The sequence below is a fragment of the Trematomus bernacchii genome, unplaced genomic scaffold (assembly GCF_902827165.1).
Source record: "Trematomus bernacchii unplaced genomic scaffold, fTreBer1.1, whole genome shotgun sequence".
Lineage (NCBI taxonomy): Eukaryota > Metazoa > Chordata > Actinopteri > Perciformes > Nototheniidae > Trematomus > Trematomus bernacchii.
Genome location: NW_022987714.1, coordinates 7,050,940 through 7,072,992, shown reverse-complemented (window position 1 = coordinate 7,072,992; position 22,053 = coordinate 7,050,940). Strand labels below are relative to the sequence as shown.

Here is a 22,053-nt window from a genome sequence, read left to right as displayed (position 1 = left end):
TTTGATTATATGCTACATGCTGAGTAGGGTAGCATTTAACAGAAGTGCTTTAAAGTCCAATTGGAAAATGTACCATTGGACATAAGCAAACTATCTGCTTACAAATATTGATAATTAAATATTTTTTTATCAAGATAAGTAGAGTAAAGTAATGTCTATGAATGAAAACAACACACGAGAAAATAGAAACATACTTTAGGTTTTATTTATGTTTGTCATGACGATGAATTAGAAAATCAACTGGTGCGTGTGAACATAAGACATTATTCCTCTCATCCCTTCAGACTGTGTAATACATGGTGTGTGCAGTGACGTACGAGACGTGGCCTAAGGCACATCTTCACAACCATCACTTATGATGACTCTAAAACACAGAGGAAATGTGAGCCACAGGCCAGTGAAGTCACCATGCATGAAAACTGACAGCAAGACCAAGCAAGCCACAAGTCAGTGTGTCAACACTTTATGTAAAAAGAAAAAGTAAGCCACTGATGAATCCACCAACATTTTCACTGTTATGTTTTACATCCACAAGTGTTATATATATATATATTCCTTTTTCTCTTTCATTACAAACATGTACAAAGATAATTATGACAGCCTTAGTATTAATGAGCGGTTTAATACATCAGGGCTAGAAATGCTGAAGCCTGTATAAAGTCGGTGGTCCTACGTTTGAGGCTGGGTTCTCATACGGACGATCCCAGAATACAATAAGGTGCAAATCATCTCTCTAAAGGACTGTACAGCTTGACGGATAAATCACAAATCTTTCATCAAATGCAGGCAATGACGTGATGTTTGTGACCACTAAGATTTAGAAATAGTGCTTTTCCTGTGCCGATCTGAGGTAGACATAACAAAAACCAATGCAACACAAGAGACAGGTGATCACGAGAGCTTGCAACTGAGATGGACGTCTCTAGAGCTAATTTTCTTAAGTCTGAAACAAGCAGCTTGTTGCAAAATGCCTCCATTGTCGCCTGGCTTACAGTGTTTTCGCCCGCTCCAGTCTTTAGACAATTGCACAAAAGATCTTACCAATATCTGTCAATTATAAATTATACAAAATCTGGAATTTACTTTTACGGTGTCCTCAGCTGCACATAGGTTTGACAGAGAACCGACGGAAAACGCTGCACCTGAAGGCAGCACGGACATCCCAGAATGAGAGATACTGAGATTCTGAGCAGCCAACGTTCATACAGTGCAACTCAGCAGCGCGCGCGCACACACACACACACACAGCAGGCGTTAACTAAAACACACTGTTACAGCAACATTACACACAAACCCTGCTCTAAAGCAGCACACACACACGCAGCTCCAGCAGTATTCAGTGTAGCTGAGTGGAGACAAGCAGCAAAAATAATAAAATGTACATGCAGGCATCTTTAGTGACTGCTTTAACAGTCTGTATAAAGCACCACCATTTGCAGAAATTAACACGCAAAGAGAAATGTGGCTGCGCATAAAAAGCCTCTCAGGTCGTCATCCATGCTGTTTCCAGATAAAAATGTAGGACCCCGTCATTTAAAACTCAAAGCTTCTTAAGAGACGCTTAGAAAAATACTGACATGAAACGAGTTCAGGGTTTTCATCTCCGCTGTTTTCCTGCTGCAGACATTCTTTGGTCATGAATTCGGCTGAATACATCAGACACACACGCGCTGCCGCACAAAGGGAACATGCAGTAACTGATTCGACGTCACAAGTCCTGTACAGAGAAATCGCTGGTGCATAAATCAACTCATTCCTTTTTTTTCTTAAGAGCAGTTTTAGTTTTTACAATTGAACATTCATAATACCAAAGATTATGATTGAATGCGTTATACTTTACAGCAGAATGTTATTCAAAAGGGGACCAGTGCTCTATACCAATGTGAATTTGCAAAATAGAATGTGTATTTTGACATTTAACATCTTACATTTTATATTTTCATGAAATCCTGTCCATGAAACATTAAATGAAAACATATAAATTAGCAACTTTTGGATGAGTTGTGTAGGGGCCAACTGACTGAGCATGTTATTCTGTTAACGCAAGAACAAAGATTTCCTGAAAAGCTCATTTAAATTAGGTTCCTCAAAAAACAATAAAATAACACACTTTTGTATTGACACGTAAAAGAAAAAAATCCCAAATAAAAAATATTTAGTACCAATAACTTGAGTTTACCATTCTTTCTTTAAAAAAAACCATCACATTTTGCATTTCTTAGTGATCGGTGCGATGCAGTTATACTAAAATATGTCATAGTGGGTATTTACAGATGTTATTTTCTTGACAAAGCCGCCTTTCAGTTTCCTGCGTTTACCTTTGTAGGGCAGCAGTGACTTTCAACACTTCCTCTACAACATGTCACTTCCCTCTGTGTCCCGCCTCCTGACGGCAGATGTCAATCACCCTACGACAAACACAGCGACCCCCTGCACTTTCTAATAATTCCAAACAGCCGCGGAGATGTGAATGCGAACTTAAAGAGATGGGCGGTGTTTAGCTCTCAGTGTCTCCGCATTCTGGCAGTCCACAGGAGTAGCAAAGGCACAAAAACAGACAATCCCAACCTACCCCCCCACACCCCCACCCCAGTTACACAGCTCTGGGGTCTCCTCAGTTGTTTCCCCATCCCACCAGAGCCAGACGTCACACACTGGTGGGAGTCTCTGCCCAGGGTCTGTCCTCAATAGTGCACATTAAATATGACAGAGACGCCTTCTTCTGCCCGCTGAAGTAAGGGGGGAGGGTTAGGGGGTAAGGGGGTTTTGGGGGAGGTAAAGGGGGGAGAGGGGAATCATCATTGGAGATCCTCAAAGCACGTCTCACAGACCCGGACTGGCTTTTTAGAGGACGGCGTGAGGGCGTTCTTCGTTGAACACTCGTTGCAGAAAATGTTCCCACAATGTCTGCAGTGGTGCTGGAGATTCAGGGGAGAAGGAGAGGGAGTTGTTACAAGTTGGCAATTAAAACTAAAAAAACAAGTTTAAAAAGATGGAATCATAGGATGTATATCTAAAAGATTGTAACAACTAAATAAACTGAAATGATGTTATTTATATGATCGCCATTTCCCCTGTTTCAAGTCACGATCGCATACAAGAAGTTTAATGTTTGTCCTTTAGCATGTTAGCATCACTCATACAGATAACTTCCTCCTCACCTTCCTGACAGTCACACTGAAGCCCTTCCCACAGGACATGCAGTTCTGCACCTCTTGGTCCTCAGCCCACTTCCTGGTCAGACTTTGGGACTGTTTGATCTAAGAAAGCACCAGATGCATGAGTTACAAACAGAGCCTCTCAGAATAAAGGTTTTATAATCGTCTCTTCAGTGTACGGTTCCAACAGGAGGAGGGCTTTCTGACTGACCTGTAGCGACTGGTTCTCTCTGCCCAGCTCCTGCATGGCGGCCGTCGTGTCGTCCACTTTCCTCCTCAGCTCCACCACCTTGGCCTGCAGCTTCTCTATCTCGCCTTCCCCCTTCACACACCTGAAACCCAGCCACAGCGCACTGATGATGTGTGTGTTCTTATTAAAAGAGCTAACGAGTGGCTCAGGAGGATTATCCACATCTCGGCAGGCTGCACAATATGCTTGTTACAGAATACTTTAGATACACAGGAGACTAACTATGTGTCTTTTGGTGATTTATATTTACCACACACACTCTATTGTTGTATTTTTATTCAATTTGACTTATCACATTGAACCGATTCACCAGGTACAATACACTCACAGTCAAATATAGCCTCATGTTTTTGCGTGTGAACCTTTTTATGTATTGTAGTACGTCACTGCTAACAATGCAGAATATCACAGCAGTTATTTCTTCACGAAAACATATATTATACTGATTTAATCCTGCTGACTCACATTCAGTATGTTGCCTGCCTCCATGTTCTGATATTCTGTCCTAACGGATCTCTTCTTGCTCGGTTAATCAAAATGTTATTTTCTCCCCTTTACGAGTGTGCTGTGACGTCACATGCAACAGCCTAAAATAGGCCTCATTTATAATGAATTTCACAGGATCATTTTTAATCATCATTTGTTACGCACAAGGAAATTAAGAGACCATCAATTAGAGTGAAACTTCTCTCGCTGACTTATGAGGATATGAGGAGGTCATCAAAGGTTTTTTAGTCAGTCTTATATTAAAGAAGCTGATCCCACCAGCTTGACATCAGTCTATAGCTTGTTGAAAAGTTAACTTTAAATGTGCATATTCATAATGAATAGAAAAGGCGATGTTCTTTTTCTTTTAAAATAATGCTTTCCATTTGAGACCAGAGAGAAAACTGTGTAAAGCTCTTTTCTATTTGTATTAAACCTCTTCCCAACAAATGTAGGATCACACACTCAAATGTCACAACAAATACACAAGCTATTAATAAAGTGCCAAGACACTATCCAACTACCCATTATATTATATCTCCAGCCTTTTATCCTTTCATCGCAGCAACTACAGCACTAGATCTACTGATTGGGTTATTTAAAAAAAGTCCCCAAGTCGACTAAGAGTTTGGCAACACTGCTTTATCTTGATATGCACCCTGGGCACGGAATTACATGCAAAATACTATGACCTTAGTAGTACTTTACAAACTGCTCTGAAGGTGTTGACATTTTACAAAATCCTGGCTCAGGTCATTGCCATTTTCTTTTTAAATGTGAAACGGATCATGCTGCCGGTTTGACCTGCACTCACCTGAAGAAGAGATCTTATATCTCATCAGGACCTTGATGGCTAAATACAATCATTCAAGTTCCTGTATTAAAGCCATGTGATACTTTAGAAAATCTTGAAAAATGCCAACGTAGAAAATCCTGCTGACTTTTGCGGCCGGCACTGGATGCAAATGGTTTCAATAATCTGGATGTTCCGCATAAAAAGCAGCTTTACAGCAATACTCTGAATATAGATTGCTAATGTATCTCTTCAGTTTAATCTGCAAGAAGCTGATTCATGTCACCAGCTCTGCAGAACAGACAGAAGTGCTTCTAAACAGAGATTGAAGACATTCCTTAATCCTGCTGATATAACTAAATAATTTGAGTGAGTTTTAATGCCAATCAAGAACATCCCAAAACGTCTGAAGACCTTTAAAAGTATTTCTGTAAACGAGGTCTCATTTATTCCCCTCACCTCTCCAGCAGCGCCCTCCTCTCGTCCTGGTTGTTCTGCACCGTGGCCTCCAGCACGGCGATCTCTCCTCTCAGCTCGTCCGTCTGCTTCTCCAGCTCCCCCACCCTGCGCTGGCTGCCCTGCCACTCTCTCTTCAGCGTGGCCACGTTCTCGTTCAGAGCGGTCATCTGCACCCCCATCTTAGCCTCCGCCTCCTCCCCGCGCTTCACCTGCTCCTGTCTGGCTCGCTTCTCTGCCGACTGCGGGAGGAAGCATTGATTGAGTCAAGAAATGGATCAGGAGAGGAAGTGAATGACATTTCAATGATGGGGTTTAGAGCCTACCAACTGCTCCTGGACCCCCTTGGTTTGTGCGAGGAGCTGCTCCTCTCTCTGGCTCCTGCTGTCCCGGGTGGTCTTGTGCTCTTTCTGCTCATTCTCCAGGGTCTTCTGTGCGGCCTCCACCTGACCCTGCCGCTCCAGTTTCTGCTGGATCAACAGTTGTTTGGCTTTCCGCAGCTCTACCAGCTCCTGAATGCAGCAGAACATCAGGCTTTATGCACAATGCTTGGATGTTAAAGGCCCTCATAGTGTCTCTTTTCACGCATGGGCTTAAACTTTAAAAGGCTTTAAGCTCAGGAAGTTATTGCTCTGACAACAGCTTCGGATCAATCTTAAAGACATCTTTGAAGACCGGAATAATCCGATGCTCACGTCAAATAGTTGACTGAAGCAGTTATGACTTTAAGGAATGTGTCCCAGATGACCTGCAGTATTCCTGGGTAAAGCTGGGAAGCAGTAAGAGAGATACATGGTACTATTAAAGCTTATCTGAGGAATATTCTAGCCTCTCTCAACCATCTAAATCAAAAGAAAGATAGAAGTTGACTGACCTTCTCGTTCTTCTCAGCGAGAGCTTTTAATTCAGAACTCAGTCTGGTGTTATTCTTCTCCAGGACACTCTTGGCTTTGTCCAGCTCCTCTGCTTTGCTTCTCTCCTTCTCCAGTTCCTCCTTTACATGACTCTATAGGAGAGTAATCATCATTTAGAATATATCAACTGAATCAGTAAGTAATATAAGAGTTTATGTCTATACGAGTGAAACGGTTGGTCTGACCTGTTGCTGCTGAAGCTCGCTCAGGGTTTGTCCTTGCTGTTGGAGCTTCTGGTCCCGTTGAGCCAGCTCCTTCTCCAGCGAGCCCCGGCCCGTCTGCAGATCCTGGATCTGAGTCTCTAAAACCGCTCTGATGGGTCCGGTTAGCAGCCAGCTCTTCCTGAGCCACGCTCAGCTTCTCCTCCGACGCCTGCAGGGAGAGGAAGCAGCAGGGACATGGTTTGTTTGTAGCCTTTATTTAACCAGGTTAAAAAATCCCATTGAGATCAACGATCTCTTTTTCAAGGGAGACCTGCGGTACATTAGTTACACATATAAAAACAAACAGAAAACAAAAGGACATCACAACATAATTACAGGGGTATACATTAGCAACCTATTTACATTTACAGGTATCCAATAACATTTCATCCAGCCGTGCTTTAAAACGATGCAAGGGAATCAAAATGCTCAGTTTCAATATTTTTTGCATGGTGTTCCAAGCCAGAGGAGCAGCGCACATAAAAGCTTTAGTACCTAAAACAGTCCTAGCACTTGGCACATGTAATAAAAACACATCCTGGGATCTCAGGCAATAGCTACTTGCCACTCTCCGTGAGATCAAAGAGCATATATAAGTCGGTAGTTTACCCAGCATGGCTTTATATATGAATATGTACCAATGACTGAGCCTCCGACCAGTAAGTGAAGGCAGACATGGTTCTGAATCATCAACATACTTAGAGTAATTCATCTGTGATTGGTTCAAAGTTTAACCCACAGTAACAGCTTCTTAATTCAACATTTCTACTTAACAACTTGAACCCCACAACCGACTGGTGGGTTAGAAAGGCATGTTGTCTTTTTCTTAAATCAACAAATAAAATACGTAATTTACCATAACCAGACACTGTGAAAACAGGAATTATTGTCAATTTTCTAATTTCACAATGTCCATGTCACCAATGCATCAGTTTTGAAAAGACGAATAAAAGCCTAAAATATGGATACCTTAAACAGATACCTTAAGAAACAACTGGTAAGCCATGAATGACTCGGCTGAGACCAAAAGTCATGTGATGAAAACTATGTGAAGCGTCCAATAACTGCAGGCGGTTCATAACAAGCCGACAAGAGTTCAATATGTATAGAATGTAGAAACCTTATTTTGTAAACGCTTATCAGCACTTGGAAACATTTTGCATATATAGCTTAAATTTGTCTTCATTATTTGTGTAAAATAAACTATGAAAATTGTTCAACTTGTATTTATAGTTGTAATATTGTATATGTCTTCTATTAATTATGGCCTTATAACTGTTACTATACACCAAAGACCTTATTGAATTCTCCCTACTTCATTTCATGATTGTGCTGTTTTCATATGGGGCGTTTGATTTATATATACACTGCAGTGAAAAAGGAGGCTACAGTGAGTAAAACGTGACGGGAGCAAATCACGGTTTGGGGGTTCAGAGGGTTGAGCCTGGTCAGTGTGTACCCCTCCTTCCTTCCTGCAGTACCCACCCTCATGTCCTGGCGCAGGGCCGACACCTCCGACTCCTTGCCGTAGAAGTCAGACTGAAGCGTAGTGAGGCTCTCCTTGTTTTGCTCCCAACCCTTCTGCAGATCTGTAGTCCGACCTCTCTCAGAGCCCAGCTCCTGGCCGAGCGCTGACACCTGCGCCCTCAACGTACTCTCATCCTCTGCCTGGAGGTAAGGGTCAAATAAACAAACGTACTTTAGGAAACATGTGAATGAAGTACAACCCTGTGGCAATGCAGTGTTTATCTCTGCTCTCAAGGTACAGGAAGTGCAGCTGTGTGGTTAAATAAGTACAGTATGTCTGTATTTAAACAATTCTACTTGCCTTCTTGACATTACTTTCTTGTAACTCTGCAACTTGGGCCTTCATTTTCTCCCTCTCCTCCTCAAAGGACCCCTGGGCTGTCTTCAGTTGAGCCCGCAGCTTCTCTAACTCCTTCTCTTTCTCCGTCAGTGTCCCCTGAGTCTTTGAGCGCTGCTGCTCCAACGTGCTCAGCTGCACTTTCAACTTTTTCTCTGCCTGGAAATGTAGTCGACACATGTTCAGGTTCAAACAAAAAACAAAAACAATGAGACTTGATGCAACGTTTTATCAGACGCTTACCTCTCCTAACTGCTCCAACTGCTCTTTAGATTCTTTCATTGCCTTGGTGATGGCATCGTTACTCTTAAGAAGCTCCTGTCTGGCCTTCTCATTGGCCTTCTCCTGCGGATTAAGACAGATACATGTTGTGAATGTCCTGGTAATAAAGCTGGCAGTGTGTTACTCCAAACAGGCTCTTTCTGAACCTACCCTCTCCTCCATGGCTGACTTGTGGTTCTTCCTCTCCATGTCCAGTTGACTCTGACTCTCTTTCAGAGCTTTTTTAGCCTTTCCTAGGCTCTCCTGTGTTGAGGTAAGCTCCTTCTTCTGAGCCTCTTTCTCCTGCTGGGCCTTCTGTAGGTCTGCTGTCAGGCTCTGAGCTCTCCTCTCCAGATCTGCATGCTGAGTCTTCCCCTCCTGGGTCACCTTGTCCAGGTTCACCTGCAGAGCAGCTTTGTCCTGCTCACTGCGCTCCAGCTGCTGCTGAACGTCGCTCAAAGCAGCTGCATCTTTCTTCAACTCCTCTTGTAGTGTTGCAGCCCTAAACAATGGAAAGACAGGTATTTTTGTCAGAACTCATCACGAAAAAGTGAATAATAGCATGAGGTTGTACCGGCACTGAATACAATCAAAGGGAGTTTAGTAACAAATTGATTTACACACATTGCATTTGAATAACACTATGCACCAGTAGATTTGATCTCACCCCGCTTTCTCCGTCTCCAGTGAGCGCTGCAGCTCCTTTGCTTTCCGTTTGACCTCTGACCCCTCCTTTAGCAGCTTCTGCACTTCTTGCTGCACCTGGTCCCGTGAGGCCTGCACCTCCCCAACCTGAGACTCCAATTTCTGTGTTTGGATTAAAACACCAAATTAGAAAAACCGAAATGTATGTACACTGAGGACACCAGAGAGAGGACAGTTAAGGCCTCAACATGTCCCTCTGACATCCTGTACTCTCAATAAAGAATCATCACAGACCTTATTGAGTCCCTCCAGCTGCTCTATACGCTGTTCTGAGGCCAGGAGTTTGTCTTTGCATTCCTTCAGACTGGCGTCCAGCTGTGAGCCCTGCTCCTGTCTCTCCTTAAGCTTTTGGGCTTGCTCCTCCACCTTCTTCTGAACTTTATTCAGCTCCTTCACACGACAGGGGAGAGGGTGCAGGATACGAGAAGGAAGAGTGAGGTGAGTGAGGGGGGGGGACAGAAGAAAACAACAAATATTCGGTAAGGCATTCATAAATATGCTCAAAGCCGACATAAAGTGGCACAAAGGAGGTGCTAACCTGCTGCTTGTCCTGCAGTGCATGCTGGGCCGTCTCCAGGCTGTTTTCCAGGTTAGCTTTCTGTGCAGCCTTGGCTGCCTCTGTAGACAGCAGCATCTCTGTCTTTGCCTTCAGCTGAAGAAAGATAGGCGCACAAAAAAAAATGTTATTCCCTTTTCAAAATCAGTTTGACAACATACAGATTTTTTGAATAAAGTCAAAGACAGAGACACCACTATATGTAGTTGAATACATATTGCTCAGGCGTGCTTCTGAAGGGGTTTACCTGAGCATCCAGCTGGGCTACCTTCTCCTTGCTGTCAGCCAGGTGGGCGGTGAGTTCGGTGACGGAGGTCTCCAGGGTGAGGGCTCGGTCCTGGGCGGAGCGCAGCAGGGTCTTCTGCTCCTGGACCTGCTTATGGAGGTTATCCTGGGCTTGCTTGTTGCTCTCTGACTGGTTCTTCAGCTTGTCTGTCAACTGTGTGACCTTTAAGACCCACATATAAAGAATAGTTTTAGAAAAGCTCAACAACATTCCCCTGTCATTACTATACAATAACACTGGCCTTTCTATATGATGCTAATAGAAGATCTACATTGCAGGTTTTAGAGTGACACTACATATACCTGTTCTTGTAGTGCGTGGTTTTTCTCTTTCAGCTGGTTGAGCACAGCGGTCTCTCCCTCTCCGGCCTGGATCTTGGCACACAAGTCCTCCCTCTCGGTCTCCAGCTGGGTCACAATGTCCTTACTCTTCTGCAGCAGAGCCTCCAGATTCTGGATCTTCTGGTCCTTGTCTCCGATCTGACGCAGGACCTGCTCCAGGTCGTTCTGCAGCATTAAGGCAAGTCAGCATAAGAGAATGATTACATTAGGAGAGTCTGGTAGAAATGTTTAATTTGTGTCTTGTGGGAGGTTTATATTAGGATTATCACAAATTGTTTGTGGAGGAACAAAAGTGTTATTGATGTCTGTATCAGAATAGTGTTTAGTGTGAGTGTGATCTGGTGATGTGTATGCCCTCTGATAATAATATCTGAGGGGTTTTCCTACAGTACCTGTGCCTCGCGCAGTTTGCCGTTGGTGTTTTGCTGCAGCGCCTGCAGCTCTGTGTGCTGCTGCTTAGCTTTCTCCAGCTGGTGCTGCAGGTCTGTATTCTTACTGGCACTCTCCTTCAACTACAGGTGTGAAACAAAGAAGCGCATTCATAAGCACAAACCTATTAACCTAAATGGATTATTACTTTAATTTGTGCATCATCCTGTCTCTTTATTATCAGTCTACAACAGTAACATCAACTACACATGCAGATCCTACAGCATACCTCCCATCTTAAGACACACACTCAAACATTTAAAACATTTATGTACAGGTGTTCTTTCAGTATGTCAGTTTCCTGTAGTGATCAGTAAGGCCTACCTGTTCTTCTGCCCGGGACAGTTTGAGCTGCAGGTCGGCGGCTTGCTGTTCGCGGTCTTTTAGTTTCTCCCCAGACAGCTGCCTCTGTTCCTTCAGACGACCTTGCACCTCGCCCAGCTGCCTCTCCGCCTCCAGCAGTTTGGCGTGCAGCTAGAGAGAGCGCAGGGAGAGGGGAGATGATGAAGATGGACGAATAAAGATGGAAACAGTAATAGCAAAGAAACACAGCAGACGTAGGAAACACAAGGAGGATGTCTGGAATCATTTTTTACTTAGTTTTTCTTTAACACATTACTAAATGACATGTGTGCCTACATTCTTGGTGTTTTCTGAACAGGGATTCAGACAGTTATGACAGTAGAGTTCTTCTTTTGCACCATCTGTCTATCTCCTGCATGTACTGTGTGTGATGGTCCGCCCTGCTCACCTGACTGATCTCAGTCTGCTGCTGAGCACCTTGGCTGTCTTTTTCCTCCCTTTGCTGCTCCAACTGTTTCCTCTCGACCTTCAGCTCTGCGTGCTTCACCTCCAGCTCGGTGATCTCACTCTTCAGCTTTGCCACCTCCTCAGCCCTCTCTCCCAGCTGCGCCTGGGCCTTCTGCAGGGAGGCTTCAGCCCCCGTGGCCCGGGCCTGGAGCTCCTGAACCTCCAGCTCCCTCTCTCTCAGGCTGCCTTGAGCACCCTTCTTGGCAGCCTTCTCAGCTCCAAATCGCTCCTCCAGGTCCTTGTTCTCTTTCTCCTTACGTTGAAGCTTCTCAGACAGGCTCTGTAAAAACAGGAGAGGACAACATGAGGCAGACGTTCAGAACTTTAGGAAGTATTGGGAGTGAAAGATGTTCCTAAGTAGGAATAAAAGCCAGGGAGCAAATAAGTAAAAATAGAAATCAAAAGTGAGTAAAATCTTAGTTTTTTAAGGTAGCAGGTTCTCAGGATAAAGATTGACAGTGTTTGAAAAGTGAGGTCTTTCAAAAAGCCACACTGTAACGACTTGTCTATTAAAATACAGTTGGCATGATAGGAGATGCAACAAGTCACAAATGATTCATGCAATGTAAGCTATGGAAAGGAACAGTCGGCGGTCTATTGTAAAGTGAGGTATGGCATTTCTAGGGGAAAGGTTTACAACACAGGACTGGGAATAACGTAGCGTGTGAACAGCACCGGCCCTGCTGTAAGCTCAGGCAGTAAACTTGGAAACAGGGTGATAAAGAACAAAATGTTGTTAATAGTGGAGTGTGCTGCTAACCAGGGATTGTGACAGGACACCTGGACTTCACAGACGTCCAATAAACCTCTGCAGGCCACCACAGCAACTGGCAAACCTAAACAACCCTCTACAGACACTTTCTGTTTTTTCCTTCCTCTCTGTTCTACCCGCTCTTTGTGTCTCTCTAATGCAGACCAATGAACAGGTCTTTCACCTGTCTGTTCTTAGTCCTGATCCTCTCACTGTCTGCTCCATCACTTTTCTCATGTGTTTGGTATCTGTTTCAAGTCTCAGGGTCTCCTGTTGCGAGGAGAAGCGCTGGGAGGGGGCAGCACACTGGATATCCAGTTCTGTAATCCCCCTTTTACCCAGAAACCTCTGTGACATGCCTGCTGTGGGAGGATTTAATCTCCGGCAGGAACCCACTGCCTCCAGTCCCCGGCTCATTGGATCAGTGCCGGTACCTGTGATTGTGTTTCACCCCAAGTGACAGCGGAGTTCCCCCCCTGCTGGTTTAATTATAGAGCTGCGCGTGGTTTGGTATCAACATGTCTGAGTTGCCAAATGAGGCTGGTGACAGCAGAGCATTGTGATAGAAGCTGAAGCCGAGCAACAGATGTGGGTTCACAGAAACAGAGAAGGCGTGCTCTGTGCTAGAGAGGGGCAGCTGGGAAGGCTGATTAACATTACTGAAGTAAATCCTTCACAGGCATATGCTGTATAATGGAGCTGTTTCTATTTCCATGTTATCCAATCAGGGTTAATGGACAACAGGGGCCGCAAGAGTGTATGTAAGGGTGGCAAGCAATGCCGTTATTGTTACGTAAATAAAACATTTATAAAGAGCCAAAACATGTTATTTATAATATTTCTAGCTTTCTAACAAAATCACTGTGTTTGTTTTTTTATATTATAGTGTTATATTTTGCATGAAAATCTAAATAATATCAGAGACGGCAACATATTTTAATACATTTTTAGGATTTGAAATCCACTGTTCACCCGTGGGTTTCCATGCTGCTTCACCGAAAACCTCTCCAAATGTACAGTAGGGTGCAGATCAGTAAATTAATCGCTCTGATTAATAATCCCTCATAATCCCGTCAATCATCCCTTCAATCGTAGATATAACAAATCGGAATAAGCCTAATGTACCTGCAGTAATCAGCTGAGAGACAAAACAGTCACATGACTATGACTCAGCGACGTGCAGTCAGGGGAGGCAGAGCCTCACCTGTCATACTCCAATGTAATGGAAAAAAAACGAAAGAAAAACTAAATAGTAATAATAATAAAATGTCTCCACTGATCTGTGTTGTAAATGTGATTTATGTATGATTCCAATCGCTTTTTATAGTCAAAATCAGCTAATTTGCCGAGCTCCGCTATACGGGAGCGATGAAAAGTGAGGCAGGGACGTGCTCTGCCTCTCGTAAGCCCACAGTAACTTGCTGGAGCACGGGCACTAATTTAGCTCGGGCACTTATTTTGTGAGCGCGCTCAAGCCATTTACTGTGGGGTGAGGTGAGGCACAGATGAGATCTGCCTCACCTCAGAATGCGTCACCCCACAGAAACTGGCTGGAAAGCGGGCACTCAGCGCATGCCTGTTCCCATCTCACTGTAGGTCACCAATGTAATGTTTGTAGATCCCTTTATTACATTTATCCTCGCCATCCATAGTCTCTAAATAACTTATTTCACATAGATATGATATTTAGGCTCGCTGGTCTCATCATACAACGGCAATGAAAAAAGCACCAGGGGAGGCAGCCATAACCTCTGCCGCACTGAAGGGGGCGCACGTGAGCCCACAGGTTCTTGTTGCTACTGTAATTCTACGCAGAGACGGTAGACGCAAACAACAAACTAGACTTTTGAAACTACAGGAAGATAAGGAGGACTTGTACAAAAAAGTAATAGAGATTGTTGTCCAGAAGGATAGCATGGACTTCATCTTCAAGTCAAGGTAAGACCACAATTGTAATGAAAATGGGATCTTACTAAGAAATCCAATATTTAGATTTTGGGTATCCTTTTGTTGAACGGTCTGTTTAAAATGAATCTAAGCATCAGACTAAAAAAGCTTTTGAAAATAACCGAATATTTCGATTAAGGTCAAAATATAATATTTGTAAATCTGACTCAGTGAGTCAGTGCCTCACCAGCCATGAACCTCACCGCACGTCACTGCTGTGACTAGAATTACTTCCTAGCAATGCTGTGCCTCCACTAACCACTCAAGTTACATTTTACAGCAATTTCTGTCCAAAGTGTCATCACTTGTCATAAATGGCTTATGAATTATGGAGTATTGGCCACACGTTTTTATTTGTGTGGTCCCAGTGACCCTTTGCAATCTAATTCTAATCAGACCATCCTTAAGTCCAACTGGATGTTTGTTTTCCTATAGAAGTTCCTGGGACAATGTGTTCACAGGAACGCTACAGGCGCAGAGGCATTATAATTGTTTGTTTGTGTGGTACCTGGCTCTGCTGCTGCAGATTGTTCAGATTGCTCTGCAGCTGGTGGATCTGCTGTGTGTAGACAGCTGCTTCCTGGGGACCCTTCTCCAGCTCTGCTTTTAGTTGGGATATGGTCATCTGCAACACAATAGAAACATACTGTATGTTACAGTCGGCAAACAATAGACTGCACATTCAGATAACTGAAGCACCACTGTGAGGGAATGACATGAACGAAGAACTTAACATGGATAAGTTACAGCGAGAATTCAGTCGCACAAAAACCCAACGAAGGCATGGAAAGGTTACACATGGGTCAAAAGAAAATCTGTTAACTTTTTTTTTAAGTTTAAAGGAACTGAAAAAGATGTAGAAGTAAGTGAAGGGCCAAATTGAAATGTTTTTTCAAATGTGCTACCTCCAGTTTACGAATCTTGAAGAAATAGTGAGTGTTGTGGAGGGATACAGTATGAGAGGAGCAGAGGAACAAAGGGAGGGAGAGAGAGACATACAAGAGGTCAGTCATGATACATCCATGAACTGCAAATGGCCAATCTGTAACAAAGAGTGAGATGCTCCTTGGATGAGAGTTTATCGTGCCAATATCATGCTATGAAAGTATTAAGCTGACCATTTTGTACGAAAGATGGTTGGCTTCATGTACTGTTGCTGGGGAAGGTGGTGCATTAGCCTTATGTTTTAAATTCAAAGTTGACTTGTCTCTGGCCAACCTTGAGAATAACAGCTGACCGCGATCAGCTCCAATACTTTTATACTGTGGAACTCGACCTTTAATGATTAACCACGATTGTCTCATAATGAAAAAACAGACGCATTTCAAATATTTTAGGAATGTGGTTCCACAAAACTATCTATGAGAACATTTGCAGAGATGTGCAGAAGGAGAGGGTCGGGCCTGAAGCTCTCTATACATGTTCTCATTCTTCTGGGATAAAAAATGCAGGAAGTAAGGCTAAATTATTCACCATGAATTACTTAGTAAGAATAAGAAATATATATGTTTTCCCTACAGTATGTTGGAAACTATTTTGAAGATCATTTCAGAGCTTCTTTTTCAAGTGCAGTAGGTCGGCTTAAGAAATTAGATGAAATGGAAAGGGGGTCAAATTAGAAATACTAAATTATACTTTACATACACAATACAATCTTGTAGATTATCAAGCAAACTGTGGGAATTAATGTGCACGTGTATGCGACTGTTCAATTAGGGTTCAACGGGAGGTTATTCTGCAACACATCAGGTAAAAAGTTTAAGTGAGATTGAGCAGAAGTACATCTCAAGACGTTGTGTGTTTTGTCCCCTCACCTCAGGGTAGGGCTGCTCCATTATGGCAAAAATCATAAACTCGATTATTTCGGTCAATAATTGATATCACGATTATTAAAAACGATTATCCATTTACTTTGAAAACATCAATTTATTTAAAAAAGAAAATTGAAAAGTATGTTTTTAACAGTTGATTACCCTGAACTTTAAGTATAATTCAACTGAAAAACCAATACAAAAAAAAAAAAAAAAATCGTTTTATTTCGATTATGTTGTTTTCATAATCGTTGCAAGCCAAAATCGTAATTGCGATTAAAATACGATTAATTGAGCAGCCCTACCTCAGAGGTAGTGTGGTTAGCCTGCAGCTGCTCGTACTGGGTCTTGAGGCGCTCAGACTCCTCCTCCCTCTCACAGGTCGAACTGTCCATCAGGGTCTGGACCTGCACCAGCTCCTTCTGCAGCACCTCCACGTCCTCCACTCCCGGCCGCTGCAGCTAGGGGGCAGAGCAGAGGATCGGATTAAAGCTGGGAGAACTGAGTGGAAGACAGTGTGGACACATCAGGCTTTTGGTATTAATATAAATCAGAACGAGATCCTTAGTAATAGCTGAACAATGCAAATCTATATGGACGACTCCTTGAAGATCTATAACGTATATATTTGTATGAAGCCTCTCTGAACCACTGAGAGTAGTAAAATAAGAAAATAAAGACAGATGACAAAGAAAAAGTGAAACTAGACAACTCTTCTTTAGAGTACAGGTACATTTCTTTTAACGCCATCACTTTTGGTCTATATCACCAGGGAACAAAGAATCATTTTAACATTAGGGGGGGGGCTATGAGATGAGATTGCACTATTCCAAAACATGTGTGAAAATACTATTTTGAATGATATACTGTCATAATGCAGAGATGTCTTGGCTGTCAGATTATTTTCTAAAAAGTATTTTGTATGACTGTTATAAAAACCACACAATGATGCCTTTGTTTTTCATAAAGAAATTAGAATAATGATGTAAAAAAGTATCACTTCTTCCCAATATCGCAAATCATAGTGTAATTACAATAGTCAAAATAAGCGCAGTTAGATATACAGTATCTTACATTTTTCAGACCTACTTATGGCTATCCTTGCAATAACTGAACTAAAGTTTTGTCGGACTTAGATCTGCTTTGATTCCTTCAGCACACATCTGAAAGCCAAACAGATTTCATGGTGTCAATTCAATGTCTTTCTTTCAGACTCCGGAGCACAACACTGATGAAGTGTGTTCTGTACCAGTTCTGTTTGGAGTCTCTCGTTCTCCTGCTTCTCCTTCTGAAGCTGTTCGGTCAGTCGGCCCAGTCTCTGGTCAGCAGCCTCCCTCAGACTCTTCTCCTCATCATAGCAGGACTTCAAGTCTGTCAGAACAAACCATTTTTAGTAGTTAATACTATCATATTTAAAACAACACAAATACCTCACTTGTTAACTCATGTGAGGAAAAAACATATCAGCAGAAAATGCAAAACCCTGCATCGAGTCTGTAAAACTAAATGTTGAATAAACTACTTCAGAAGAAACACAATGGATGGATTGAGCAGATATAACAGTGGGTTAGTGAAAGAGTTCTTCAGTGTTGTTGGATGATGCAGATTCGGAGACACAGGCCTTTCAGTTTTCTGGCGCCACACTAACCTACTATCTCTGTGGCCAGCTGCGCAGCCTTCTGCTCAAACAGGTCTTTCATCTGCTTGATGTTGAACTTTTCTGTCTCTGCTTCGTTCAGCTTCTTTTCAAGCGCTGAGAAAAGAGCACCAAATATAAGTGATTGATGTTTGGTATCTTTTTTCAGTTATCTTAAACAGAAAATGTCCCCCTACCTAAATCCTCAGAGCCCGGCGTCTGTCCATCATTCTGTGGAATTGAGAGTAAGAGAGAAAAATGTACAGTAAGAGTAAGCATTTCCATCATGTTCTATCAAGCAGTTTTATATTCAGAGAGCCATTGTAATAAATCTTAAATATCTTGAAGGAATTACTTGCTTCAGTTGTCCTTGGACTTTGTCTAACTCCTTCTTGAGTTCTTCGGAAAACCACTTTTCCTCCTAATCAGGTACAACAACACACAGATACAAAATAAAGTATGCATTTCAAATAAAATGTACACATCTGTTTGTTTCAGAGACTCCAGCTTACCTTAAGAGAACAATGCAGGTCCTGAACCTCCTGCCGAAGCATTGTAAGGTCCTCCCTAAAAGAAGGAGAGGCTTGTTTACAAAAAAGCATAAACTCAAAAAATCTGTCATCATCAGGTTGAGCTTATTGTCATAATAAATGTAACATTAAAGTCTCACCGAGTTGGGGCCATGTGAGAGGGCAGGTCTCCGGTATCATGGAACAGCTCATAGTGCTTGAACAGCTCCTCTGCTGAGTTGTGAGACTTCATGCACTGAGGACAGATGAAGCCCTGAAAAGCAGAAACACAACATCAGACTCAACCATGTGACAATGACTTCTTCAAGTGTTTCGGTCTGCTTCCAAAGTTTAGAAAAAGGTTATTGATAAATGAAAGGCCAGCGTTACCTCAGACGTCTGATCGTGGTTCAGGTCTGTGCTGGGCGGCTCCGACTCTGCGTTCTGGGAGCCTCCCTTCCCAGGAGTCTGGAGAGGAGAGAATACATTATATTAGTCTGAATGTATTAAAACCCACTCTCAATATTTTTTAGATAACTCAACTGCCTGAGAGAAACAGTTAGACAACGTTAGGGGTGTTTTTTTTAAACATTTTATTCCATTTTATTACCTTTGCCCTATCAAATTGACAAACTATATTCTAGACATTGAAATATTGCATATAGTGGCCACCAAGTGTTTGATTTTTTTTCAGATTTATTTAGTAATCATGATGTAAATACAAATATTTTATATAGTACAATACATGTATTTGGTATATTATCCATCTTGGAAGAGGTTTTTCTCAGAAACACAATTGAAAACCTCTAGCTTACACACCCCTGTTTTTGATGTTTGTGCTTTTCACCTGCAATGTTTTGGTAAATGCTGGATCTAGTTAACTGTATTTGATTTTGGGGAAGTACCGACTTTTCAGAAAAGAGGGCAAGGCTCGGACAGAGTCATGGCTTACACATCTCAAAAACAACTCTGCTGGGTGCGACTTAAGCCTTCAACAAATGTTATGTAAACAATTAGCTCTACCCTGGAATGCTGTTGCATTTTTCGCTTTAAAAAAGGCATGAATATTTAAGACAGTTGTAACATGATTAACAACACAGTAATGTGTGGTGACACCAGTTCCTCCAGCTGCTGTATAATGTTTATAAAATGTATTCAGCACCTTGGAATTTTTCCAGGTTTGAATCTGGACTACATGTATGGTCAATCTTTGAAAAAGATCTGTCACGTTGCATAGATATGTAGCAGTTTTGGATAAAGGTCTGGACTATTATTTGGCAATGCCACACATAAATTATTGTTTAGCAACAGCTAGCTTTCTCTGTCATTTGCTGTGTTTGTTTTTCCCAGTACCATCACAGCCCTGCCTCCCAGCATCCACAAAGCATGATTCTGCCACCCCCATGCTTTGTGTTAGGGATGGTAAGGGTCTGGTGATGTGCACGGTTTGGCTTGGTACCAAACATTTAGGACAGCTAAATGCTCTATTTAGTTCTCATCCGACCATAGAACCTTCTTTCATTTTGTCTCCCACAACTTCTGGCCAACACTAGCCCAGATGTCATATGAGGGTATTTTCCAGCAGCCCAGCAAAAGCATGCAAAGTGCCTCCCATCTGTGTGTCCACAGGCCTCTGGTCGGCCTAGCTATTGTTAAACTCTTAGCTGTATGTCAGGACAAAGCAAGAGTTATGATGGCACCATTTTTTTTTATGATTGAGCTTGCGATAAGGATATTCACTGCCTTGGGAATGTTCTTGTATCCTTGACCTTACATTACCTCCCTTCTTTCCACAAATAACCTTATTGCAAATGTTTGCTAAGTTATATTGCTTTGACAATAACGTTTTTGGAAGAAAATTAACCGACCAGTAATAGGGTTTTTCAGATAACTGTGTAATTAACCACAGACGTTCTCAGTTTCATATACCATTGCAATTATTTGACCTTAAAATATACTGGCTTTGTATATTTGTGTATATTACCTGTAGATTACTATTTTATTTACTCTACTCTTCACATAGTTTGAAGGTAGAAAGGAATAGGGTCATATCAAATCAGCTCAGTCCACTGGCCTGAAACCCACACATATAGTAGAAGTGTCAATGGTGGTCCATTCGCAAAAAGGGTTTTGCTGTGGCTGGTGAATGGTGATAGTCTGCATGAATGAATCAGGTGAATACTTGGGTTTGAGAGTAGGGAGGGGGACTTTGAGCCCTTTGAACTGAGTTTTCTAAGAGCCTATTGGACAGTAGACAAACACCACTTTGAAGGCAGGCTGAGCATTTGCATCATGGAACAATCTTTGACCCAACTCACACAAAAATCAGAACTAGTCCAACTTCACCACTTTAAAATAATTAATTCAACACAGCAACCTAAATGAGGTCTTAACCACTTTAAGGGTTCATTATATAATATAGACTCACAACATTATTTGTGTCAACGTAATACACTATAAAGCACATACATCTTCATAATCAGTACTGTAAAAAGATTAACTAATTCTGGTCCAAGGTGATGGCTCTGACAAGCTTCAATAAAAAATTCAAAAAATATTGTAATCATTATCTTGAGAACGTGACCTACATTTTGAGGAGTGTCAGTTCCCATAACTGACTCCATTTTATGAACCAAGTCAGAGGTTCACCAACTTTTTCACATGAAGGACAGATGTAAAACATTAGAATGGAAATCTTTAATCAGATGTTTTCCTACAGGTCCCTAAAGCCATTTTAATGACTTTGGTGTTAGCTACACGGTTTGAATAACTGACCAAATTAGCTAGGTTTATGTAATGAGGTAATGGAACGAAACATGAATTCAATATAAAACCTTCTTATCTTGTTTTACTTCCTAAACGTTTGCAACATAATTCCTTAGAATGTAACTTACATTTACATCACAGACTTAAGAGCATAATGTTAAATTATGTTACAAGGTCTTCAGAGTGTACACAGTATGCAGTTAGCTTTAGCAATGCCCTGGTGGTAAATGTAGTCCCAAGTAAAAGCTAGCCAAGTAGCTAACCTCTGGAACTCATACATGTAAAGGCTGTGACAAGCTGGTAATTTGTGTTTAAGACAAAACATGTCACCATTAACATTTATTACAAGCTTTATAACTTAAAAGGGATACATTTTGTTACATGTAGCGGTCAGCTTGAGGCTAACGTCAGCGCTAGCATGTAATGAGTGGAAATGACAGGAAATGACATTATGCACTGCTATCACAAAGCTAGCTAACGGAAACCATGAAAATAAAATTAACCAGAGCCCAAGCATGTTAGCTAGTTATTTATAACTCGGCAAATCCTGGCAAGACGGACACATAAGCTATATAGGTTGCTACTGCATTACATAGACATGTAATAGCTTGCTACAACCATGTCAATAGTAGCATCAACCAAGCGTACCAAGTTAGCATTTTGAAGGCTAGCTCTGTCAACCCCACACAAGAAGCGCTTGATATGACAACTTCGTTCCGACAGTGTGGCGGGGCTTATTCCAATTGAAGAACTCCTGTTGGCTACAAATACAAAACCCGCCCACCCATCACACACTGTGTTATAAAACGTGCAGCCCCACCATGAAAACAGACAAGGATAGGCCTGTGTCTCCTACAAAAAATGACTCAGTTATCCAAACAATAGCGTTACGGTTCACTTTGTTGAACAAAACTCTTACCATTTGAAGGATCCGTCTTAGCATGGCCTCAACTGTGTTTGTCCTGACACTAAATCCAATCAGTTTTCCAAATGCAAAGTTTACGTCGCTGGATAACGAGCACCTGACTGAGCTCAGGCAGCGGCGGCGAATGGGCGGGTCATGGAGAGGATGGTGAAGCAGGACACAGCCTGGCTATATTCAAGACTATAAAGTCAGTTCC

The 22,053-nt window shown here is 42.2% G+C and overlaps 1 protein-coding gene across 1 annotated transcript; it reads right to left on the bottom strand.

The window, feature by feature from the left end:
- Nucleotides 1-180: 180 nt before the first annotated feature.
- eea1 (early endosome antigen 1) lies at nucleotides 181-22,005 on the bottom strand. The gene is given in 30 exon segments (XM_034141369.1): nucleotides 181-2,918; nucleotides 3,162-3,260; nucleotides 3,370-3,490; nucleotides 5,147-5,385; nucleotides 5,470-5,655; nucleotides 6,018-6,149; nucleotides 6,243-6,351; nucleotides 6,353-6,429; nucleotides 7,746-7,928; nucleotides 8,089-8,283; nucleotides 8,368-8,469; nucleotides 8,557-8,887; nucleotides 9,053-9,192; nucleotides 9,325-9,480; nucleotides 9,629-9,742; nucleotides 9,894-10,094; nucleotides 10,235-10,438; nucleotides 10,666-10,785; nucleotides 11,027-11,176; nucleotides 11,454-11,792; nucleotides 14,719-14,835; nucleotides 16,327-16,482; nucleotides 17,271-17,392; nucleotides 17,670-17,774; nucleotides 17,855-17,888; nucleotides 18,013-18,078; nucleotides 18,170-18,224; nucleotides 18,328-18,440; nucleotides 18,557-18,634; nucleotides 21,852-22,005. Coding segments are annotated over 30 exon segments (4,188 nt in total). The 5' UTR covers nucleotides 21,876-22,005; the 3' UTR covers nucleotides 181-2,798.
- Between the last annotated feature and the right edge of the window lie 48 nt (nucleotides 22,006-22,053).